General features: G+C 42.0%; 1 protein-coding gene, 1 long non-coding RNA gene and 1 pseudogene across 5 annotated transcripts in view; 1 reads left to right on the top strand and 2 right to left on the bottom strand.

Moving 5' to 3' along the window:
* The window catches only part of CAT (catalase), a 37,212-nt gene extending 22,980 nt beyond the window's left edge, over positions 1–14,232 (bottom strand). The window contains exon 1 of the mRNA XM_036107093.2: positions 14,098–14,232. Within this exon, the coding sequence (XP_035962986.1) occupies positions 14,098–14,163 (66 nt within the window). The 5' untranslated portion in view covers positions 14,164–14,232. The remainder of the gene's footprint in view (positions 1–14,097) is intronic.
* Positions 14,233–14,302: 70 nt separating this feature from the next.
* The window catches only part of LOC144379424 (uncharacterized), a 31,243-nt gene continuing 19,831 nt past the window's right edge, over positions 14,303–25,714 (top strand). For 3 of the 4 annotated variants that reach the window (XR_013442375.1, XR_013442377.1, XR_013442374.1), the window contains exons 1-3: positions 14,303–14,451; positions 15,963–16,055; positions 19,715–19,863. This is a non-coding gene — a long non-coding RNA (uncharacterized LOC144379424). Of the gene's footprint in view, positions 14,666–15,962; positions 16,056–19,714; positions 19,864–25,714 lie in introns of all 4 variants that reach the window. The other variant, XR_013442376.1, reaches the window with a different exon arrangement.
* Positions 18,123–19,481, bottom strand: LOC118544732 (thyroid transcription factor 1-associated protein 26 pseudogene; annotated as a pseudogene).

The following is a 25,714-nucleotide window of genomic DNA, read 5'->3' on the forward strand; positions in this document are numbered from 1 at the left end:
CATCCCGGATAGCATTCACTTCTCTCAAGCAGCGGGCGCCAGCTCTTTGCAACATCTCTTTCCAATTCCAAAACAAAAAAAAGCCAAAAAAGGTCAATGGCTTTTATTGTCACTGAAAATAAACTGTTGCTGGTAAGATGGATTATAGTATTAATTTTCTAAAGATGTCAAATGTCCCTGAAATGGGATAGGTTATTTTAGTGTAACAAAGAATTAGTTTTCTCATCCACCCAGTTCTCCAGGATCAGTTACATCGGAAGCCTCCCAGCTACCCCTTCTCCAGGATGGAGCAGCAGCCTTTTTCAATAAATGATCCTAAGCAGCTCTTAGCATCATCTTGGCTCATACCCTAACCAGGGACAACTGCCTTTCCAATGTCTTCCCCTGGCCACTGGGAAACCAGGGGAGATGTGTGGGGAAAGCAAAGCCAAGCCACCTCCATTCTAGGAGAACAACTCAAAAACGTCTAGTGATGAAAGTCCATAGTACCAACTTCATGTGTGCAGAAAAGCACTATGCACAGAATTCTCATAGACCTGGAATGGAGTGTATAACTCTTCCTCTCCAGGTACACCTGCTCTGAATATTAAAAGAAGGTCAATACCTGTCTCTTCCCTAGAAGGGGATATTAGGAGGAGAGGGGTCACTTTAAAAACTATAAAAATACCATGAGCTCTTTGGGAAAATGCATTCAACAAGGGAGATCTTGGACTCTTCAGAATGAATAAACAAGACGCATACACCCACTAGAGTTCTTTTCACATCAAAACGGGAAGAGACCGACATGGAACCTTAGGGAAATCGTGAGTGCTGGCATCACAGAGCCTGGGTCCGACTTCCAGCTCTGCCAATCACCAGATGTGTATGTGTGAGCACTGTACTTGCTATTTCTGAGTCTCAATTCTGCATGTGCAAAATGGACAAGAAACGACGATCTCCCAGAGTTAATCCGCGGATTGAAAGCACTAAATTCATGCAAAATGAGGGCTCCACACCAGGCACACCCACACTACCATTTTACTGGCCGTGTGAAGCGATCTGATAGCAGAAGCAGAGCATTTTAGGTTTCTTTTTCTAACCACCATGACACGTGTGTAGGCATCCATTCAGACTCTCTCGCCCCATCCCTTCCTCATCCAGCAGCAAACTCTTCCAAAATCTAGGAGAGTTTAAGGGTCTGGTCACCAGGTACCACCCAATCGTGCCACTCTCTTTTGAAGATACACATGTGCTAATACATGGGACAATGGATACTTTTTTTTTTTTTTCATTTAAAGTAGAAAATGAATCAGAAAAAGGAAGGGGGAAATTGTACAACTTCACCTTTGGTTTAAACCTAAAACCTTGAGTTTCACTGGAATCACCGGGGGAGCTTTTTAATGCATAGATAGCTAGAGATTTCTGATATAATTAGTCCCAGTGAGGCCTGGGCATCAGGATTTTCTTTAACTCCCCAGGTAATTCCTAAGTGAAGCCAGGATGAAGCACTACTGACTTCAAGCTTTGGGATGATCCACAATTAAAAAATAATAAAAGAGTCTGAGCAAACAATCTGTCCACACTTTACCATGCTCTTTTCAACACATAAACATAGCACTGAAGGAAATCTTAAAAAAATAAATAAATAAATCAAGGGGACATCACATAAAGGAGAGAAGCACGACAGAGGATACCAAGAGGCTCCGGAAAAAGAAAGGTAAACAGGTCAGAGTTGTCATTTACATCACTCATGAAAGCAATGAAGGCACATCACACGTCCCCTCCAGATGACCAGGTCAGAGTGATATGGTCAAGAATAAAAACCAGACCCAGAGGAGGTACATGCATGGCAAGGTGGATGAATGGACGGCTGAGTGAAGAATTAAAGAATGAGATGGTCTCACCTGATGGCCCGGACTCATGGAAAGCTGGGAATGAGAATGCTGGAATTTTGCGCCATGGGGCTTCCCTCCCACCCAATGCAGGAATGTCCTCCACAACACCATTCATTCTAAGAAGTAAACCCGGGTTTCTCCATTACAAATGTAGCATCCAGCCTCTCTTCCTTGCTCTAATAGATCATTGGTCCTAATTTTTAAGTTTTCCTCACACATGCTAATGTGTATGTAATCTGCCTTCAAAAAAGTGGCAGAAAAAGCTTCAACAGGGTCAGCAACACAGAAGGGAGTCCAAAGGGAGGGCAAAGACCAGGAGAAAAAGATCTCCAACTTCAGGGGCTGTTTAAGGCAACATTTGATGAGAGAAACCGACCTGAACTAAAGAGAAGAGAGTATTTCTTAGAAGGTGAGGAGAAGGATGCCATATATTTGCTGAGAAGAAAAGAGTTAATGAAATGAAGCTGTATTAAATAAAATGAGCAGTGGGGATGGGGAATGGACCATGGAAAACAAATTTTTAAACATAAATTCTGGAAAAAAAGTGCAAGGCTTTAGAGAAATTTCTAGAAGATAACAATAGCTCGGTGTGAGCAACAATGGTCTTGCCTCAAAATGCCCTCTTTTCTCATCTTTATATTATGAGGAAGTGACAATGGACACTCCGAGGTTAAAGGTTCCTCCTCACAGAACCCAAGACAAAAAGGAATGAAAACCATTTATAATGCATCTGCTTGCCTTGAGGGACACTATATTCCAGCTACGTCTCCAAAAATACTACAAAAGAAGGAATTAAATCATCTCCCTAGCTTCCCTTTTCTACTCTCTAGGTATATTCAGAGTCAGGAAGAATGTGCGCATTAAGATTTAGAGTACATTCACCCAACAGCGTTCCAAAAATTTTTAGGGGGTGCCTATGGTGTGTTAGATGCCGGGGACTGCAGCAGCAAACATCAACATTCCTGCTCTCCTGGAGCTCACAGTCTACGGGCGGTGTTAAATGTTATATTATTTACAGCAGCAAAAGCTGACAGGTAGCTTAAATATCCAAAAATAGAGGAACAGTTAATTAATGAAGTATTATGCCACCATTAAGAATTTCACCCACAGAAAAATTTTAATAACAATGAAACTATCGTAACATTTAGGTGATATAATTATAGGTCATTTTAATTTTCTTTAGATTTCTATTTTCTTTCCTAAAATAATTTTTAAGTCAGAAAGTCTTTGCCTACATCTAATCAAATATCAGAAGTTTTTCAAATTATCTGTATTTTGTATTGACTTAATGAAGGCAATGTGATACACCCTCATGTCATAAAGTTCCTAAAAACATTTTTTAAGGTCTTATTTTATTTATTTCAGAGAGAGAGAGAGAGAGAAAGCGCGTGTGCACATGAGTGGAAGGGACAGAGGGAGAGGGAGAAGCAGACTCCCTACTGAGCAGGGAGCCCAACTCAGGGCCCCATACCAGGACGCTGGGATCATGACCTGAGCCAAAGGCAGACACCTAACCAACATAGTCAACAGCTCCCCCCTAAAAACATTTTTAATGAAGGTACTGTATCACCACAAGTGTCCACTTCTAATCACTTTTTTTTTTTAAAGATTTTATTTATTTATTTGAGAGAGAGAATGAGATAGAGAGAGCATGAGGGGGGGAGGGTCAGAGGGAGAAGCAGACTCCCTGCTGAGCAGGGAGTCCGATGCAGGACTTGATCCCTGGACTCCAGGGTCATGACCTGAGCCGAAGGCAGTCGCTTAACCAACTGAGCCACCCAGGCGCCCTCTAATCACTCTTCTAATTACTTTCTAAAAACTCCCTAAACTATGCTTAATTTTCACTTGCCCATGTGAATTTAAGAACATGAAATTTTCATTTGGAGTTACCACATCTTCAGCTTAAAATGACTGCATATAAAACAAAGAAGCATATGATAGATATGTAATCATTTTTATGAGGAAAGTCCCTAAATAAGATTCCTCTTCTCCACGTTCTTTCTTCAGAGAAATAATTACAACTGAGAGGGAAAATTCTTCAGAGAACGTGCCACTGTTGAGCACAGGCTCTTAAACAAATGTTAATTACCAGAGTTCATCAATGATAACATACACAATTTTTTAATAGTTTAAGGTCTTTAAAACTGGGGTATGTCTTACCATCTGTGGCATCTTAGCCACGAGCCCTGGTTTGGACAGGCAGGGTTTTCTCCTTCTGAGTAGTGTGTAACACACTGGTACATTTCACAGGGCGCGGCGTCTCAGACTCAATGAAATAGGATGTTCGCTCAAGGCTGGGAAAGCAAGGTCTTAAAATCCGCTATATTTTCAAAAGCAGCTATATTTAGTGTGTAAATTCCTTTGTCAAGATTGATACACCAAAACTACGGCCACTAAATGCTGACCGAAGAGGGGCAGGAGCGGAGGAATGTGTGTGTGCCCGTGACCATGAGGGAGCCGGACGTGGAAGAGGGACAGGGTGAGATAGAAGAGACCAAGGACAGAGCACTCACAAGGAAAGGGAAGAGGCAGTGAAGGAGAAAGAACTCATGAGGAGGCAGGGAAGAAACAGAAGCCTATCATGTACTCGCAACTCTGGGACAGAGATTTCGGGACAGAAGCCAACAGAGGTACTTGCTGCACAAAGACCAATGGAATTGAGGACTGAAAAGAGGCTTCTGGTCTTGGAAACCCGGGGCCTCTGGTGACCAGTCCCATGACAGTTTCAATAGTAAATAAAATAACAAAACGAGAGAGAGCCAGCCACTGACCACTACTGAGAGTGTGACTTGAACCAAGGAAAAGATGACTCTGACGGGGAGCATCTGAGGTCCTGTAATAAAGGATTCTGACCAGTGTCCGACTTTAAATCTGTGACACTGGAGGTGGAAGTTACAGTGAGCAGGCCAAGGAATGCGGAGGAGGGAAGGAAGCAGAGGTTATGAATGCAGTGTCTCTAGAACAGCAGTGAGAAAAGGAAGGGGGGAGAGGTGGTGCCTCAGCAAGAAGGCAGTGAGCACCCTGTGTCCAATTCCACAGTCAGCACCACGCACCGAACACTGCGATCAACCCCACTCTAAATACAATGTTTTTGTTCTGGTTTAGGGCAAACTTGCAGCAATCTCCAGCATTTCAAATATTTCTGAACTACTAAGCGGAGAGCAGTCAAAACCCCTCCGGGGCTACAAATCACCACAAAAATAGCCAGAACGGAAGACTTGGAAGAGGATGCCTGATTAGGTGAGTCCAATCAGGTGAAGCTACTCCCAGCACCAGCTGAGGACAGAGGGTCAGGAGGGGATGAAAGGAGAGAAGAAGGGGAAACAAAAAGCCCACAAACAGTGGGGCCAGCAGCCGCCCGACAAGGCTGAGGGCAGCAACAGGGCGGCAGGCTTTATACAGATGATAGGGGGGAAAGAGCTGGAGGGAACAATAAGTCTGAGCCTGTCTGCAGGTCAAGGACACAAAAAGCAGCCGTAGGCACCTGGGTCACATTAGAAGCTCAACCATCCCAACATGGACCCCTCATGGTGCCATCCAGAGGGTGCAGCATTAAGAACAAGGGTCCCTCAGGCACCCTCAGTTCAACACTCACTCATTCATTCCACCGGCATTGTCCCTGTCCCCCCCACCCCGCCCCCACGCCTGTCCCCAAGGACCATAGAGGCTGCCTGGCAAGAGGAATCTCTATGTTCCGCACAAACAACAGGACAGGGGGCCCCTGCAGGACAGTGAGTGCGGTAACGCAGAACACAGCCACGCCCCGCAGCCTGTGCGCCTGGTTCTTGCAAGCAACAGACCAAAGAAACAACATCCCAGGATGCCAGCTCTGGGCTTTCTCTAGTAATAGGACAGAGGGTGGCCATTTCTGGTCCAAAGCTAACCAAGAAGGACAGAGGATCAATGCAATTGACAGAACTGTACAGAATTCCTAATTTCCCTTCATAACTACCATTTCTGAAGCACCTGCCATATGCGAGGCTTTATCCTACCTACCTTTACATAAGTCACCTCACTTAAGCCTCCAATAATCAGTGAGAGACATGTCATTACTCTCATTTAATCGGTGATGCTGTATGATCGGAGAATTTAAGTGATTTTACACAGATTTCAATGTTGGGGCACCGGTCTACTTGTTATATATAACAAGTATGATGGGCAAAGAGATATCTTCCAACTTGCTGACTATTATGTTGTTGTTGTTGTTGTTGTTGTTGTTGTTGTTGTTTTTAAACTCAGATCACTTTAGAACTAGAATTTTTTAATCAAAGAAAAGCTTTTCATTGCTGGAGAATTCTAAGAACTCTCTCTCTCTCATGAAAAGCGGCATTTGTACCTGTTAAGATATTTACATCTTTCTGGCTGACAACTATCCATGACATTCACACATGCTTCTCCTGAACCGAGAGAACAAAATATTTATAATTCCCTATTTGCTTCACTGTTTTTCCTCTCCAGACAGTGTACTTGTTTTACATCTATATCCCTGACACCTGACACGATGCTGTTATCAACCAGTACACAAAAAAAGGCTTGTGTGGGACTCCCGGGTGGCTTCATAGGTTAAGCATCCGACTCTTGATTTTGGCTCAGGTCATGATCTCAGGGTCATGGGACTGAGCCCCACTTTGGGCTCTGTGCTTGGTACAGAGTCCACTTATCCCTCTCCCTCAGCTCCTCTCCTCTCTCTCTCTCTCAAATAAGTAAGTAAAATCTTTTTAAAAATGCTTGGATTCAACATGTGAATAAATTAAACTATGGACCAACACAAAATGGCCAAGAAAGATTATTTCTAAGTAGGAGAAGGAAGCAACAAAAGTCTATCCCTCTCCCTACATCTCCCCTTCCAAAAATAAATGGGAAATACTTGAATTTATAACTTCAAATTCTGATCAAACATCTTTAGACAAATGTTATGAAAACTGCTGCAGAAATTGGCAAAGAAAGACTTTGGCTTGGCTAAAACTGACACCATGATTAAAAGTAGGGACTCAAAGTAAAATTCCATTTTGGCTTTGCTCTTTCTAATTTTTGCCTGGAGTCTGATAAAATATTCTATCAACAGTTTCCATTTATTAGTGCCCTCTGCTTACAGAAGTTCTAAGAACTTACTAAACATCATTCTTCCATTTTTTAATTGACAAAGATTGGTAATACAGCCCATCCCTAACTTTCAATCCCAAAGGAGTCATAATGACAGCTTCTCATTCTCAGAGATCAACACAGAATATACCTGATATTTTCTAGTAAATTATTGCTTAACACTCTATATTTATTCAATAAAGATTCATCAAATACCTGCAATGTGCACACCTATGTACAGAAAACCAAAGACTGTCCTGGCCCTCAAATTTCTTTGGGGGAAAGGGGAGAAACTGGAGCACTCCAGGCCTCCTGGCCCATTCCAAGGGACTGGGCAATCTGGGAAAAGAACCTAGGCCTGCACAGGGCCCCCACCCTTCTCCCCTTTGGAAGCCAGTGGCCACAGGCAGTACACATCCTGCTCTCCCAGGGGCAGGCCTGGTAATCTCCACTGCCTAAATGCAAGAGGTAAATTCAACACAGGGATGTGATCTCAGCAAGCCCTCTTGGCCAAAACTCCTAAGCCACATTCTCCAATCAAGCCTCTACCAGTAATAAAAGTAACACTTGGAACTCACTCATCCCGCTGACTCTTGATTCAGCTTGGGTATGGAATGTGTGTGTGAGAGGTCTTACTTACTAGACGTTCTCAAACCTCAGAACAACAACAACAGCTCAGTATGTAGGCATTGTTCTAAACTCTACTTGGGTTATCGCATTTAATCCAGCTGTCTGAAGTAAGTACTAGTATAATCCCTGTTATACAGAGAAGGAAACTGAGGCACAGAGAAGTTATGCAACTTGCTCCAGGTCACCCACCTAGAAAAGGTCAGAATCAGAATTTGAACCCAAGCAAATTGGCTCAGGAACCCAAACTCTTAATCACAACACTACAGCATTTCTTAAAACAACAGAGCTAACATGTCCTGTACGCATTCTATGTGCTGGGTAATGACATATATTAATTAACGCACATGTATTACATAAATGAGTCCTCAACAATCCTTCAAGGTAAGGAGAATTATTATCCCATTTTTAATATGGAGAAACCAAGGGGGAGGGAGGTGAAGTAACCTGCCCAGCAGTCAAGCCACAATTTGAATCCTGCCTATAAAGCCTAACCCTTCAGTTCTTCACTAAACCACTATAAACTGTGTTTATCACCAGAAGATAAAGAAGAGCGTAAAAGACATATCAACTGGCGCAATGTATGAACCTTATTCAGATTTGGGTTTGAACAAAGCATTAAAAAGCAGACAGAGAAAAAGAAAGATGTGCCAAGGGTCCCCAAGATCACCCACCTCCAGGTGATTCCCTAGGAGGAGTCATGGGACTCAGCCCAGTCATACTCAGGCTCTAATTTATTATAGCATTTTAATACAAAGCAAAACCCCAGCAAGGAGAAAGGCACATGGAGTGAAGTCCAGAGGAAACCAGTGTAAGCTTCCAGGGTCCTCTCCCAGGGCAGGTCACACGGGACACGCTTAATCCCCCACCGAGATGTGGCAACACCTGTGAAATGTTGTCTAGCAGGGCAGCTCATTAGAGACTCAGCACACAGGGTTCATATAAGGAGCTGATGGTGGAGGTGCCCTCTGGCTCCCAGCAGGAAAGCAGGGGTTCAGTAAATACCACATTGTTTGCATGGCTCCGGCACAGTCAGCCACTCTTAGCAGCTCAGGTGGGGGAGCCTTCCCGAAATCCAACTTCCAGACGCCAGCCAGGGGCCACCCTTGCAAGTAGGCCTTTCTAAAGACAGTCATCTCAGGTCTGTAGGTGAACTTTTTTCTGCACAATCAGGGAAAGTGAACACCCTGACTGGCTGAGTGACAATGGTATTCTTAAAGAGTCCTTATTTTTTGGAGATAAAGGCACTTGGGAGGTTCATTACACGATCCTCTACTTCAGTTCTGGTTTGAAATTTTCCACAATATGAAGCTTCAGGGTTTTTTTTTTTTTTAACACCAAGAATCAAGGAGAAATGTCTAAGAAATAAGGAAGAAGGTAAAGGAAGAGAAAGGGCTGGCTGCATCAGTAACTCTAACAAGTGAGTGCTCATTCTGACCACACTCCATACTGAATTCTTTCCCTATAGCCACCCATTCGGTAAAGACAAAGAGCAGAATTCAGCACTGCACACAAAATACACACTAGGCAACCGACCAGAAGGTTAATACTGGCTCCTGCCCAAAGAGGGCTTATCATCACTAGAAAATGTGGAAAACCCTAACTACCACATAGGCCATTTAATACTAAATTCCAGATGTAGTCCGATGGGCTTTTTTTTTTTAATTAACCTTAAGACATTCTAAGCATCAGAAGGTACCCTACCTTAATTAAGCCACATCATACCAGGGCGATTCACAAGGTCAAAATACATGCAGTGATATCAAAATACATGCAGTGATAACACTGGGAAATGTTTCTGATTGCCTTAATGACCAAAACTATGCTTCCTGGGCTACACGCAGAGACTTCATCACTGGGATGCACTTTGTCCTATAAGCAGACTTCATCATGGTTAAGCCACCTAGGAGGGTACACTCAAAAATATATTAAATAACATATCATGGAAAACGTGAAATCTTTTCAAAAAGGGTAAGAAAAAAAATCAAGCCTTTTTTTTTTTTTAAGTATAATTAACATACACATACAGCATACTGATTCCACAATTCTGTGCATTACTCAATGCTTACCATGATAAGTGTAGTCACCATCTGTTACAACGTTACTATAATATTCAAACTGTGTTCTTAATAAAGAAAACAAATGGATCCCGTTGGTACTAAATAAGGTATACTGAAAGCTTCTAAACAGGCCATTTCAGCAGTGTCCTAACTGCTACCAGATCTGCAACTTTTATGGCCTTAGACTAACAACAGTGCCCTGAGCAAGGGACAATAAGATCTATCAGGCACGCAAAGAATTGCCTGTCCATGCTGTTGCACTGAGTGCGGGAAGGGAGGAGGAGCAAATGACACAAGAAAATAAAAAAAATCCCAGAGACAGAACTAGTGGGTGGTTTTAATTCCAGCAAAAAATAAAATAAAAGTTGCCTTTTACAAGGAAGATGTCAGACTTAAAGGTCATATGGCTGGATCTCTGAACACACACAGACTGAACACACCTCCTCCTTCACCCAATGGGAAATGTTTGTTTTTCAAGCCAGGCTGTTTTATATCAGTATGTGTAATAGTCAAAGTGTCACAACAATTGCTAATGTTTTGGTTTTTTTTTCTCTCTCTCTTCTTGGTGAGTTATCAAGCCTTCCAGCAAGAAATGGTCAAAACATTGCTATTGGTTTTCAATCATTAGCAAACATTTAGAATAATCCTATCAAAAATAAAACCTTAAAATAAAAATAAAAACTAAAGAGGCACCTGGGTGGCTCAGTTGGTTGAGCATCTGACTCTTGATCTCAGCTCAGGTCCTGATCTCAGGGTTGTGAGTTTGGGCCCTGTGTTGGGCTCCACACTGGTTGGAGCTTACTTACAAAAAAAAAAAAAAAAAAGAAAAGAAAAAAATAAAAAACCGGAGAGTGGGAGGATGTTGATATAGAGCTGCCCACTTACACAGAGGCATTTGCCAAGTACAGGGAGATTTAAAAAAAAAAAAAAAACATACACACACACACACACACACACACATCATCCATTATTATCATAATTTTCTAAGAAAAAGAATATTTTAATGTCAGAAAGTAAAAATGACATAATCTTTAAAAAAAGATTTTATCTGTTTGCCCATCACCACATCACCAGAAACGGCTAAACAGATTTTCACATGGAACGTATGGTTTGGATAACATACTAAGTTGGCTACCTGGACAAGGGGTAGACTGCATTTCCCAGCTGCCCTCACTGGTAGGCAGGCCATTGAAGCTAATGTAGCCAATGGAAGATGAGTAGAAGTGACCTACTCCACTTAGAGCCTGGTCCCTAAACCTCTCACATATCCTCCTCCATGTTCTTAACCTTCTATGGCTGGACAGTGATGCCCAGGGCAACCTTTAAAGCTAAGTGTAGTCAAAGGGGGAACCTCTGTCTGCCTGGAACCCTCCCTCAATAACTGTGGGCCATAGGGTACTCACCCCAAACCACTTTGGCCCATCATGTAAAGAGAGAAATAAATTTCTATTATGTTTATACCATTACACATTTTGGAATTATTACAGCAATTAGCCCACATATAATTTCAAATATGAGCTATGGATCAATAATAAAAAGACAATCTAGGTTTTTAAAGGACAAAAGACTTAAACAGCTATGTCAAAAGAACATACACCAGTGGTCAATAAGCACATGAAAAGACGCTCAGTTCTCACTGGTCATCAGAACAATGCAAATTAGAACCACAGTGAGACATCACTTCATACCCACAAGAATGGCTAAAATTAAAAGACTGACAACACCAAAGTTGACAGAATGTGGAGCAACTGGAACTCTCATACACAGTTGACGGAAGTGTAAAATGGTATAAATGCTTTGGAAAAAGGCTTTAGCAGTTTCTCATAAAATATTCACTTACCCTATGACCCAACAATTCTACTGCAGGTATTTCCTAAGAGAAATGAAAGCATATGTGCACAAAAATATTTGTTTAAGACTTTTCATTGCAGCTTTATTCATAACAGCCAAACAATGGAAATAGCCCACATGCTCAGCAACAGGATATACAAATGGTGCTGTATTCATCCAATGGAATACTACTCAGCAATAAAAATAACAGACTACTGATACAAACAACATCATGAATAAATCTTAAAACATTTTTTTCTTTTTTTAATCTTGAAATATTTTTGCTGAATGAAGGAAGACACACAAAAGTACATAAGCCAATGGTTAAAAAGAAATCAAAATGGCTGTTGCCTGGGGCAAGATTGCAAGGGCTGCAGTAAATCACTGGGAAACAGCATGAGGGGACTTTCCAGGGTAACAATAATTGTCTATGTATCTTGATGAGGGAATAGGATTCACAGGTGTATATGTTTATCAAAATATCATGCAATGGTACACTTAATATTTGTATATTTCACAGTACATATTACCTTAAACACATAAACATTGAACTCTCCTTTGCATGCCTAGTGTTTAGGGGTGAAGCCTACTGATGTCCACAGTCTACTCTAAAATGTACCCACAAGAAAGGGGGAGGTTAATGGATATACAAAGGGATGGACAAATAGAATAATATGTAATATAAGATACATAGCAAAATGTGGTGAATATATAAGTATACACTGCATGATCCCCTCAACTTTTCTGAATGTTTGAAATTTTCCATAAAAAGCATTGGAAAATTATAAAGGGTACGGGACATATGCAAAATTCCCTTTGGAGGATCAGGGGGAGGAGGTCACCTCAAAGAAATAAGCAGTTTTCACCAAGAGCAGCTAAAAGTGAAGAACAACAAGACATTAAAGTGACTGCCAATCAGGACCACGTACACAGTGCACAGACATGCCATAGGCAGAGGAGACAACAGTATTTCAACTATGAGCCCCCCATTATAGATGTGTTCTCATGAGCCAGATGTTTCACACATGGGCGACCATGTAGGGTAAATCGCCACTAGTGTTGTAATGATTTAACAACAGTTAATGATTCTCAAAATTAAGAGGCAAGCTAGTCTCAGAACAAAGTGGGGGGGAGGGGTCCTTTAAAAATGAATAAATTGTGCTTTATGAAAAACTTACTACATTGTCCATATTTTTCTCAGTTCACAGAGTATCATGAAAACCTCAATGTGAATCAGGATTTAGCAACCGCTAGATGTAGAAAGAATCCTGCTCCCCAGCAGCTAAGTTCTAATCTTGACTCTGCCACTAACTAGCTGCCTGTCCTTAATAAGACTCTAAGTCTCTCTGGTTCACTTTAGGAACTCATGAAAAACTGAACTACCCTCCTGGCATATAATAAAGGACAAAACAAGAAGAGAGATGTGCCAGGCCCTTAGAGGGGAATAACCTTCTCAAGAGCAGGGAATTATAAAGCAATCCATGGGCACTTAGCATTAATACTCCAGTTCATGAATACTAACCCAGTTTTGAGAAAGAGCATTAAGATGAGAAAAAGCATGGCTCTAGCCCTCTCTCTGCCATGGGAAATGGCCAAGTCTCTCAAGACTCTCTGGACCAATATGACCAGAGAAGACTCAGATCAGAAGCACTCCCAACTAATCCAACCTGCTCAAAGATGTTCTTTGAGACTCTGCGCCCCTGGACACTGGCCAGGAACGCCTCACCCACCACCACGGAGCTGAACTCCTTTCTCATCTTTAAAGTTCTTGTTCAGATGTCACGTGCTTTGGGAAGCTTTCCAGCCAAGTCCCGTCACTCCCTTGACACTTTACAAATAACCTGTATTAGGGCCCTCACCACGCCATATGGTAATCACTTGTTTATCTGTGTTGTCTCCCCGACTAGACTTGGAGCTTCTCCAGGCTCTAGTTCTTGCCTCACTGGCATTTGTACACCTTGTCTCAGCACAGTGACTAGCACAGGCAGGCACTCAAAGAATACGTGTGAATAAACGCATTAACCAATCCCTAATGTCGCTTCTAGCTCTAAAATGTTAGGTATGGTGTTTTTAAATGCAAATGGAATCATGGCCGTAAAAATTCTTTATTTCGTCGTTGAGTGCCGCGCGCACGGGGCATCTGGTATTGGGACTGCTGTTGGGGATATCGAGATGATAAAGCACGATCCCTGCCCCCACAGCACCCCGCAAATATGGAAGCTTGTAGTTACTGCTGGAGCTAGGTCAAGGCGAGAGCCCCGTTCCCATTTCCCCCCTCACTTCCTTTCTTGCAGCTGTAGCTCTCTGCCTCTTTCCCCACGAGCCTTCATTCCTCCCTCAAACTGCGACCTCTGTCCCAGCTGGCAAAATTGCAAAACTCGGAGCCAATCACCCAAGCCCTGCGGCCAACGACAAAACCTGCAGGCGTGCCCCCCAGAACCCTCTCCTCTCCTCCCCGCGAATGGAACAGTCCACCGGGACTGAAAAGCAGCGCCCACCCTGGCCCGTGATCAGTGGTACAGCCCCCCGCAACGCCGCTGCGCAGGCGAAGCCGGGGCCGTTACTTGCCGACGCCCAGCTCTCTGCGCAAGCCTTCGGGCCGGCTCGGGGGACGCAGGGTATACCTGCGCGGCCCGCTGCTCCTTCCAGAACTTCATCTGGTCGCTGGCTGGATCCCGGCTATCCGCCATGGCGTGCGACTGGCTTCGCAGAACGTAGCAAGCGGCCTCGGCTGACACGTCTCCACCCTCAGCCGACGCACCCCTCTACCGCCGCGCGACTGAAGTAAGCGACTTCAGACTCCGCCAGTCAGCTCCGCCCCTCTTTTCCCGCCCCCCGCGAGGAGACCGCCTCCTGATTGGCCGCTCCAGCGCCAGGCAGGATGGGATTGGGCCCAAATATGGGCGGGAGGAGACGGACGAGGCGCTGGGTCCCCTCTGGAGGGAGACGGAACCCCGGGACATGGAGAGGCCAGAGAGGTGTGTGAAAAGGGAGGGGAGCCCGACCCCCAGCCCTGGGATTTATGAACCCAGATCTGGGCCCCGCCTGTGAGGCCCCGACTCTCGCCTCAGGTTTTCAGCATCCTTCAGGCTGCCCCGCGACGCGACGGCTGGTGGCCTACAGGTCTTGCTGAGGGAACGCTTAGGCGCTGCTGGGTGGGACTTTGCACTCTAAACGCGATCTCAGCTCTTAGTAAGTCAGAAATCCTGGGTTGAATTCCTTTGTGCAAAATGAATTTTTGACTTACCCTAATGTTAGTATCGTTTGCAACTGAGGATTGATGGGAATTTGGAATAAATGCGAACACTGATTGCGCAGTGAAGTTTTAACCAGTCGTGTTACTCCCAAATGTCACGTTAGTGTTCCTGGACCACAGACTATGTATACAGAAAAACTGCCTTTTTTAAAAAACACGGGAAAATGAAACATTGACAGGTTCTTAATGGTCTTAATAGTGGCAAGTCCTTAGGAAGGAAGTTCCCTTTTGGCTGAGCAGCTCCCCTTTTTGGAGTGTCTGCCGTGTGCTGAATGCTGCTAGATGTTTGCTAGACTGTATCAGTTAATCTTTACAACAGCCTCGTGACTCGTGATGAAAGTTTGGTTATCCCCCACTTTAAGTATGAAGAATCTGAGGCTGAAAAGAGGTGGAGGAACTTGCCAAAAGCTTAAAAACCAGCAAAATGTCAGAGCCTAGATCCTCAGTCTTCTGATTTCAGAGCCTGGACCCTGAACCACTGTTCCATCCAACCTTTCTAAGAATAAGAATTTTGAAAAATTCTAAGAATTTTGGAACTCTTATGTTTTTAAAGAGCCATGTTGGAAAATTAAATATTTGTAAGCTATTGACTCGTTTGTCATTGTATTCAAATGGACTGAATGATTCCTCCCCCCCTTCAGGTGCTAGGATTTCTTTTTAAACACCTTAATACACATAAACATACCATAATCTTCAAATTAAGAGTGCTCAACTTTTAAATTTTACTTTTTTCAGTAAAGCTACAAATAATGGGTGGACATATGACAGTGGAAATTTCAGAAGTTCTTGATTTTACAAAAGCGTGATATCAAGAACCTGTCATAAAAGTTTAACTTCTGCAGTTCATTGAAAAAGCAGCCCCAAAATCAATCTTCAGTGCCCTGTATTTTTCCTTCATCACACTTATTCAACTGTGAAGATGCTGTTAGCTGTGTGATTTGTGTGATGTCTTTCGGTACCCACAACTCAGGAAACTGAGGCATAGAGAGGTTAAATAAGTGACTTGTCCAAGATTACACCATTATTAAGGCAGAGAGTCAGGATTCCAGCCCTGACCATCTCCTGAGCTCATGACTCGTTGAATAAATAAATGTTGAAAAAATCAAATTAATAAGTTTCTTCATTGACTAAATTTCAACAAAGTAAATAAAAAGAGACCTGATGTCATGTGTTAACCTTTGTTCTTTACATGAGCATTGTCCTGTTTATTTTTTTTTTCTCTGTTTCCTTTAGTGTTGGTTTGGATTCCTGAGGAATTTCCAGTGAAAGAGAAATGGAGAAACAAGACACTTTCAGATCATGTCATATCTTGTACATTAAAATAAGGTATGTGCTTTCAAGTATGACAATGAATTTATTTTGGCTACATACCTAATATTATATTCATTGACTTTACAACTATCATTTTATTATAGTTTAAGTGAAAACACTTCTAAAAATCAGCCCTAGTTAAAAAATACATTAAATCTATTTGATTCCTAAAGGTACTTCCAAGTGAGTGGCTCAGTAAACAAATTTGGTCCCAGATTTTTATATTTTATTAACATAAACACATGAGTATTTTCGTTGGTATTGAGTAAAATAGTTATTTAGAAAATGCTGTTCTCTGGGCACCTGGGTGGCTCAGTCGTTAAGCGTCTGCCTTCAGCTCAGGTCATGATCCCAGGGTCCTGGGATCGAGTCCCACATCGGGCTCCCTGCTCAGCAGGAAGCCTGCTTCACCCTCTCCCACTCCCCCTGCTTGTGTTCCCTCTCTCGCTGTCTCTCTCTCTCTGTTGAAAAATAAATAAAATATTAAAAAAAAAAAAAAGAAAATGCTGTTCTCTGATTATTCAGAGCCCAGTGAAATAAAATGTATTGGCACGAAACATAATGTTGTGAATCCTGATATCACCAAATCTAAATCCAAGCTTACAAAGTAGACCATACAATAAATGCTGAAGAGAAAATCTGGCCACGTAACTAGGAACCTTTATTGACAAATTGTCTTTAATCACTTAACTTGAAAGAAAAGAATGGAGAGGACGAATTTTGTTTTGTTGGATGACAGGTACACAGAGCAGCAGGGGCAGTAACAGAAACCGAGATTGTTCTTTCTGTTCTGATTCCACCCACCCTCTGAGGGGCTGAGAATGTTCCACATATTTTTATTTCATTCTTTCACAGTGGCCTGGTGGAGTAACTTGGGGATAGAGACAGTGGGAGAAAAAAGGAACAGAGTGTCAAAGAAAAGAGATGTTTTACAATCCAGAATGCCCTGTGAGGGAAGGACGGTGAACTCCACCACAGCTGTATGTTTCCAACCCACGGTGGGCTAGGCCTGAGCAGACAGGAGAGGGAAGCAGAATTTGCAAAAAGTGCCAGTGGTTTTATATGTGGTAGTGGCAGGTACCCTCTACTCTGCCTCCTTTGCTTTACCATACCTTACTCCTGCTTTAATAAGAACAGTTACTTAGGAGGAGGTAGCCCACATGTCCTTTGGTGTCTGGTAGTGGACATAGTTGGAACTATCCGGAAGGAAAAAAATCCATGTGCTTTTTCTCCCCCAGGCCACGTGTTCCTTGTATTGATCTGGGTGTTTTAGAAAAAGGAAACACAGGAATAAGAATTTGGCATTTGTTATTACCCTAACTTCTTTTTTCTGATTTGAAAAGTAATGAATGCCCACTAATGGGGGCTTAGAAATATAAAATAATATGTAAAATAAACAGTTATCCAAGGATGGTAATAAACAGAGATCTTTCTTGCTGATATTTTCTCTTATGTATGTGATGTGTGTTTGTGTGTGAGAGAGAAAGAGAAAGAGAGACTAATAATGGATCATACAGAACATATAATTGTGTGTGCTGCTTTTTTTTTCAACTATTAAATCTGTTTAGTAAAAACAATTTCGCTCATACAAAACAACAACAGTCTACACCAGTCTGAGTGCTGGACACACCATCAGAGACAGGGAGGCACCGCGGGCACTCAGAGCCCTTCCCCGATGCCCAGAGAAGACCCTGGGTGCTCCTTGCCCCTGAGGGAGATGAGAGCTGAAGTATTACTGCCACCCCCTGCCCCAAAAAGACCATGGCACAGAGCACTTCTCCTCATGTTGCTCATTAATACTGGGTCAGGGCCCTCCCCTCACTGGCGGAGACCCAGGAAGCTGAGTTGTTTGGGGGGGGGGTAGTGAAGTGGCTAATGGGTAAGGAGCAGAGTCGAGACATCTTTGGTGTGAAGACCCTCACCCACACACCCACAAGCTGGTTTTTTTTAAACTTTCAAAACATTTCATTTCCCCTGAATTTCATGTGCTACAAAAGTATTACATGCTTAAACCTGTCATCCAAATAGAAGGCTCTTTCCATCCTTCAAGCCAACTTTCCTCAGAGGCAAATAAGAAACAAATCATATTCTGTAGATCATATATGGAATATTTTCCTTTACGGGAACAAAAATATTTAGACATGATATCTGTATAGCTTAGCATTCCAGTTTATGTTGATAAATTTAGTTAATTGTTGGGAGGTACATTACATATTCAAAAGAACTCAATAGACAGCACATAGCTTAATCCTTGATCAAGGACAAAGCATCTGACAGCTTTTTTTTATTTTATTTTTTTAAAAATATGCCATTTGTGAGGTGCCTGGGTGGCTCAGCCATTAAGCATCTGCCTTCAGCTCAGGTCATGATCCCGGGGTCCTGGGATCAAGCCCCACATCCGCCCGGCTCCCTACTCCGCAAGGAGCCTGCTTCTCCCTCTCCCACTCCCCCTGCTTGTGTTCCCTCTCTCGCTGTCTCTCTCCATCAAATAAATAAATAAAATCTTTTTATTTATTTATTTTTTTTTTTTTTTTTTTTTTTTATTTATTTGAGAGAGAGAGAATGAGAGACAGAGAGCATGAGAGGGAGGAGGGTCAGAGGGAGAAGCAGACTCCCCGCCGAGCAGGGAGCCCGATGCGGGACTCGATCCCAAGACTCCAGGATCATGACCTGAGCCGAAGGCAGTCGCTTAACCAACTGAGCCACCCAGGCGCCCAATAAAATCTTTTTAAAAAGAGAGAGAGAAGATACGCCATTTGTAAATTCAAGTTTGGTTAGACCTTTTTATGTTTAGTCTTTCTGCTCAATCTTTTGAACACTTGCATTTTTTTCATTTTGTAGAGCTTTTGAACTTTGTCTCTCTCATTTTCTCCTCTCAGATTCTTGTTTCTTAGTAGCACACTTAGCTTGTACTTGTTCACTTTTTTCTTGTGCTTTTTCATTTGATGATTAATTTTTCTTTGGAATAGTAATGAAGTCTACACTTTTGCTACGTTCTTCTGGCTGAGGCTGGTCAACTCTGCAGTGTTCTTCACACAAAGCCTGGTCAATGCTACATTGGTCTTCTGGCAATGGCTGGACACCTTGTTCTGCTGACAGAGGCTGCTTAACTTTTTTAAATTGCTTCCTGAGCCTTTCCTCTTCAGCTAATTAGAGATGTTTCAGGTTGTCAGGGCATCCATCTGCAAATAGGGATTCCTATGAGGTTTGAACCTTCTTTTCCTTCCATAGCAACCTCTTGTCATTTAGCTGAATCTTCCATTTTCTTGAAATGCAGAGCCTCTCCGTCAGGAACGCTCCTCCTCAAAATGGTTAGGTCACTACAACTGTGGTTTAAATTTCTTACTCCTGAATCTGACGAGAAACTTCATTGCCATGTATCCCAAAACTCTGTCCACCACCTTGCTGCCAGCCTCTCTGGCACCATGGCACAAAAACCATATCCTGTGTCCTGCTTTTTTTGCTTAACCTTGTGGAATGAAATTCTCCCTGAATCATTAAATAGTCTTTGAAAATATTTGTGTGTGTGTGTGTGTTTTCATGGTTGCACAATGTGCAATCAAAAAACTGATCCCTTATTTACACATTCCCTTACTGGAAACATTTAATTTTTTTCTAGTATAAATAACAGTATAGTGAACATCCTTCTTTTGTATTTGTATTTACTTCCTTAGGACCTATTTCTAGAAGTAACTTTTGGTTGAAATCATATCAACATTTGAAGTCCCTTGTGACATATTGTCCATTGTTCTCTACAAAACTTGAGCCAGCTGACACTCACCAACACTGAGAGTGAGGACTGGAAATAAAATTTTAAAGATAGGTAAGTAGTTAGATTCTAGATGCCTATACAATGCATATCTTATTAGGTTGTTCAGAAAGAACAACACCTCTCGTATTATATTGAGCCATTACCACCACACCTATGGGATTCATTCCATCTAGTGAACGTCTACAGTGTCCTGTGTGCTCTGCCTGCTTGACTTTGGGAACATAGCACTAAAGGAGATGGGTATGGGCAAAAACAAAACAAAACAAAACCAAAAACAAACAAACCACCAGGAAATAACATAGTGTGAAGAGTGTTCTGAGAAAGGAAATAGAGCTGTTGCAGTGGTACCAAAGAAAGTCACCTAACCTGAACTTGAGAGGTCATGGGAGGCTACCTCAAGGAAATAATGGCCAAATGAATTAGCCCCACTGTGGCCACAGAAATCTGAAGAGATTTCTTCCATTCTTTCTGGAAAGCCTGACTTCATCAGTGATGGTGTTGTGACACCTTGACTAGAATGAGAAGAGCAAGCAAACATTTGCGGCTGGGGTTCAGCCTTTCTCAAGTTTGCCCAAGCATGCTGGCCTCTGTATCTGACTCAGACTGGCTTTGGTTCCTGCTGTTCATCCACTCTCCTTCCTCATCTTTCCCTCCCTTGCAAGACTGTGCAAGTCCATCGTGTTAACTACTGGGATGCTGTGCCTGGCTTGAGTTATGTTCCAGGGCTGCTGTCTTTGAGGTATTTTGATGGTCTCCTTGGTATATGCTGTTAAGTGTTGCATTTGTGCTTGACTCTGGGCTTAAATCTGTATGCAGAAACCAGACTTGGGTTCTTAAACTCTGACAATTCGAAAAAATGACAAAAACCTCATAGATAAATCAACACATTCAATATGGATTGAGACCACACAATTATGTATCTGTGAAGAAACTAATAGTTATAATTTGTACATGCTGAGTGGAACTATTGGTTGTAGCAGGGAATGTAGACCAGGAGGACTGGGACAGGTATCTTTCTCCCCCTTTCTTTCCCATGAACCCAGATCATAGACCAGCAGGGCTTCAAGGGGCAAAATGACATGATGCACAGTTAAAAAAGTCTCAGCTCCAGCATCAGAGCACTTGGATTTGAATCCCACTATGGCTTCTTACAAACTGAGTCACTTAATCTTTCTAAGCTTCCATTTCTCTCTTGTAAGATGGAGATATTAACACCTTCTAAGCTGCTAAATGAAAAGAACCCCCCAAAAAAATACCATGACTTAAACAATATAAAAGTTTATTTCTCTCATACAAAACATCTCAGACCTAGATTGCACGGCTGGTTAGGCAGTTCAGCCATCCTCGATATGAGGCTTTCATCTCTGAGTCCGAGGTGTCTGTCCCCTCTCCCTTGGCCATAACTGTATGCCAACCAGTGAGAAGGGGACAAAGGAGCAAAGGGAGCATACGCCTGTTCCTTTTGAAGGCATAACCTGGAAATGGCACACTTGATTTCTGCTCACATTCCCTTGGCCAGAATTTGGTCACATGGCCATGCCTCACTGTTCAGGAAGCTGGGGGATATAGTTGCCAGCTGTGCGACCATGTGCTTGGCAAAACTCAGGCATTCTATGATAAAAGAAGAAAGGGAAAATGGAGATTGGTGGTCAACTGGCAGCATCTGCCATACTGACGTCATTGGGTTGTTGCGAAGATCAAGAGGGATGGAGCGCACAGTAGGCCTTAGTGACCAGCATTTCCCAGGATTGCTCTCAGGCCACACATGGCTCTTTCATGGACTGCTACAGCTCTTGAGGAAATACAGCACACTTGGCATTAGGGTGTTATATTACAGCCCACCCTTACAGAAGGTGCTGGAGTGAAGAGAATGCCTCTGGCCACTGCAAGTGTAGCTCCAGGTCCACATAGTGATAAACAAGGACCAGCCACTGCCCTAAGCCAAACCTTCCTGTTCCATACAACCATCATCTCAAACCTATTTTATTTATTTAATAAGCAGGTATATCATTCCTACAATGTCCCAGGTTCTACTCTAAAAGCATTCCCCAATATTAACCCATGTAATCTTTACAACAACCCTGTAAAGTATGAACTCTTATTATCTTCCTCTACATATGAGGACACTGAGATACAGAAAGATGAAGTAACCTCCCAAAGTCACATAGCTAGTTAGTGGTAGGGCCAGGATTCAAACCAGGCCCCGGAGGTCACATCTCAACTTCGACATGGTCCTGCTTGCCACAAAGCAAGCAGGAATACAGGAAGATCTGGGGTGAGTGTCCCACATTCTTAGAACACAACTGAAGCATCCTACCTCCTCCTCTCCACCTGCAGACCTGGCTTTCTGGGAAGCACACTGATGTAAACCAACTGTGAGCCCCACATAGGTGAGAAAGACCACAAGAAAATGACATTCCAGAGTGTCTTTGAAAGAAAGAATGAGAAGTAGTTGTGATACAAGAGCATTACAGCCCTAGGGAACCATATGGGATTGAGGGGTAACCAAAGGAGGTGAAAAGGGTACCAGAGGAGATGGGCCTTGTAGGGGCGGTGAGGATGAAAAGGGATGAGGAAGATCCTTAGACATCTCTCCATCCTGACAGCAAAAGGGCAGCCCGAACCTCAGACTTTGGAGATAGTAGAATGAATATTCCCTGAGAAAACATGTCCATTAAAAGACTCACTTTCCACCAGGCAAGAGGATCCATTGACCTTATAATCACTTATATGAAACTCTCACTCTAGAATAGGTGGACATAAGCAGATTCGTTTCTGAGACATTGTGACATTAGCAAAATTCTTCCTATGGTGTCAAGTGTCAAATGCAATTGCTTCATGCAATCTGAAAACAACAGTCTATTTACTTTCTTAAAATATAAAATCTTAAAATACAGCATACAATATGTGCATTATATGTTATTATCTAGCTTACTTTCTGCCAATTGTTCAAATTTTGCCCCATTTGTCCCTCCTAGCCCTCCTTCTTCATCCCCCACCTTATCTTTCTCTCAGTATTCTACTTAGCAACCACTAGAAGCTTCGTTCTCTGGAACCTTGTACTGGTCTTGCATCTTTCCCAGTTCCATCCCACCCAGTATTCTAAATACCAGTGAACAGCAGTCACTGTTCTTTTCCTCCTCCCTGGCCTCTGACATTTCAGCTACTTGATGGATAAATTATAGATGATTCACTAATAAAATTTTCAAAGGTAGAGTTCTTTCACTGAACGCCCTTTTAATCTCTGCCTACTCGAAGTACAGAAGTCACATTGCTCAGCCTCTGGGCCTGAAGTTTACCATGTTCCCTTCTCAGGAAGGCCTTCCCCATCACCTCCCTTAATGTTACGGCCTCCTGCAGTATTTCCGATCATACCTTCCCTGCTTTCTATCTCCCCCCTGGCCCTTCTTACCTTCTAGCATACTATATAACCAACCTAAATTGTTTAACGTGTATTTCACCACATTAAAACATAGAAGCTTCAGGAGGAAAGTGGTTTTTGTTTTGTTTTTGTTCTTCCTGCTTATCCTCAGCACCTGGAAGTTTTCTACTACTCCATAGGTGTTTGACCAACATGGACTAAATGAATGAACAAATAAATGAATTAATGGGTGAACTAATACTAGGACAAACTATATGACAACAAAATCCCTTAAGGGATTTGCTAAGATCCCTTGTTCAAATACATCCTCTCATTTCATTTTTAAATATATTTTCCTTTAGGACATGAAAGCTTTCACATGTTTAAGAGTACTCTTTTAAAAAAGAAATGTATTCCACCCATCACGAGCCTTCTGATATGCTATACCAAAAAGAACACATCACTTCTGTGGTATTCCTACCAAACATGCATAACCTGAATCTAATTGTGAGGAAACTTCAGACAAACTCAAATTGAAGGACATTCTACAAAATCATTGGCCTACACTTTTTTTTAAAATACCGAGAAAATGAAAGAGAAAGACTAAAGGACTGTCCCAATTTAAAGAAGACTAAAGAGACTTGCCAATTAAGTATAAAGTGTATTCTTAGATTGGATCTGGAATGAGTGGAAAGGTTTAAAGAATATTATTGGGATAATTTACAAACCTAATATAAACTATAAATTTAATATGAATAATAACATTGTATCAGTGTTAAATTTCCTGGTTTTGATCATTGCACTGTGGTTATGTAAGAGGATGTTTGTTCTTGGAAAATACATACTGAAGCACTTAGTGGTAAAGAGGAATGATGTCTGCAAATCACTATCAAATGGCTCAGAAAAAATACATGCATACATACAAATAAAGGAAGCAAGCAAATGATAAAATAAACAGAGGAAAATGTAAACAATTACTGAATCTGCGTAAAGGGTAAACTGGGGATATTTGTATTATTTTTGTAACTTTCTGCAATTTTAATATATCAAAGTAAACATTTACCAAATAGGGCGCCTGGGTGGCTCAGATGGTTAAGCGTCTGCCTTCGGCTCAGGTCATGATCCTAGGGTCCTGGGATCGAGTCCCGCATCGGGCTCCCTGCTGGGCGGGGAGCCTGCTTCTCCCTCTGCCTCTGCCTCTCTCTCTCTCTCTGACTCTCATGAATAAATAAATAAAACATTTTTAAAAAAAAATTTACCAAATAAATGTAAATACATTCTTTGGAGGGGTCATATATAAATATTTCCTCAGGTAATACCTTAATTATAAGTTATGTAGTAGCTGACTGAGGCCCAGAATGAGGCCCAGTTTAGGCCTTAATGTGGGGGTGAAGACGTATCAACAGCAAAAAAAAAAAGGAGGAAGCGGAAGCTGTTGAATTCAAACTTTACCTATGTCACAGTTTTGCCTTGGACCTAGTGATTTTTTTTGTAGGAACAATTTAAGACACAAGGACAATTAAAAAGAAAATATAAACACAGACAGACAAGCAGGCTATACAGAGAAATGGCCATACAATTTTCTTAATTCTTATATGTATAAGATATGATGTATTAGTACTTATAAAACCCTGAGGTCATCCAACCAAAAGCACTATAAGCTAACCTTATATTATTATCCTGAGGTAAGGAATTACTTACCAGTGAACATTTGTTTCTGACTTTTTCATTACTGTATAATTAGTTGATTATTTTAGTAAATATCCGCTGTTATCTTCAAAACAAGCCCTGTTCTTATGGCCGCCTTTGGTGGTGTTTGGAACATGACCTATATTGCTGTACGATCACACTGTGAAGTTTAGAGATTATTCTGTATATTGTTCCATTAACAGGAACCCTGACAATACAAGTCCTGAAGTTAATTGTGTGGGAGACTCACCCTACTTATAGCAATATGCATTCCTTAAACAGTCTAATTCTGATACCCAAGTATCTATAGTAAAAATTAATCATAAAGTAAATCTTGAGCAAAGGAAAGTATCGTGATATTGGAAAGGGGTTGAGGCAGCTGAAGCCCACAACAAGCAAAGGATGCCAAAATGTCAGTCACCAAGACTCCTCCTCACACCACAGTGAACCCCACAGGGAGCCTCACAGTTGAAAGAAGGATCTAGCAGTGGCTAACCACAGACTGCATGGACAGGGAATTCAGCATAAACTATGGACAGAAGCATTGCATTAGGCTGGGGACAGAGGGTATGTGGCTTGTATGAGGAAAAGTATATGCCCTCCTTCTATCATATTCCACATGTTATTACTCTTTGTCCCTTCCAAACATACCCACACAAAAGCCCTATGCCCTAAAAAAAAAATTATTTGTAACTCTCAGAAATACTCTATAACATGAAACACAATAGTCTATAAAATCAGCCACATAAATTGTGATACCAAAGTCAAAGTTCTAGTTGTTCTGTACCAGTGTTTAAAAGAAGGGGGGGAGAAGCATATTTGTAAAGAAAGAAACTAAAAAACAAAGTATTG

This window comes from Halichoerus grypus, chromosome 11, assembly GCF_964656455.1.
Source record: "Halichoerus grypus chromosome 11, mHalGry1.hap1.1, whole genome shotgun sequence".
NCBI classification, from domain to species: Eukaryota; Metazoa; Chordata; class Mammalia; order Carnivora; family Phocidae; genus Halichoerus; species Halichoerus grypus.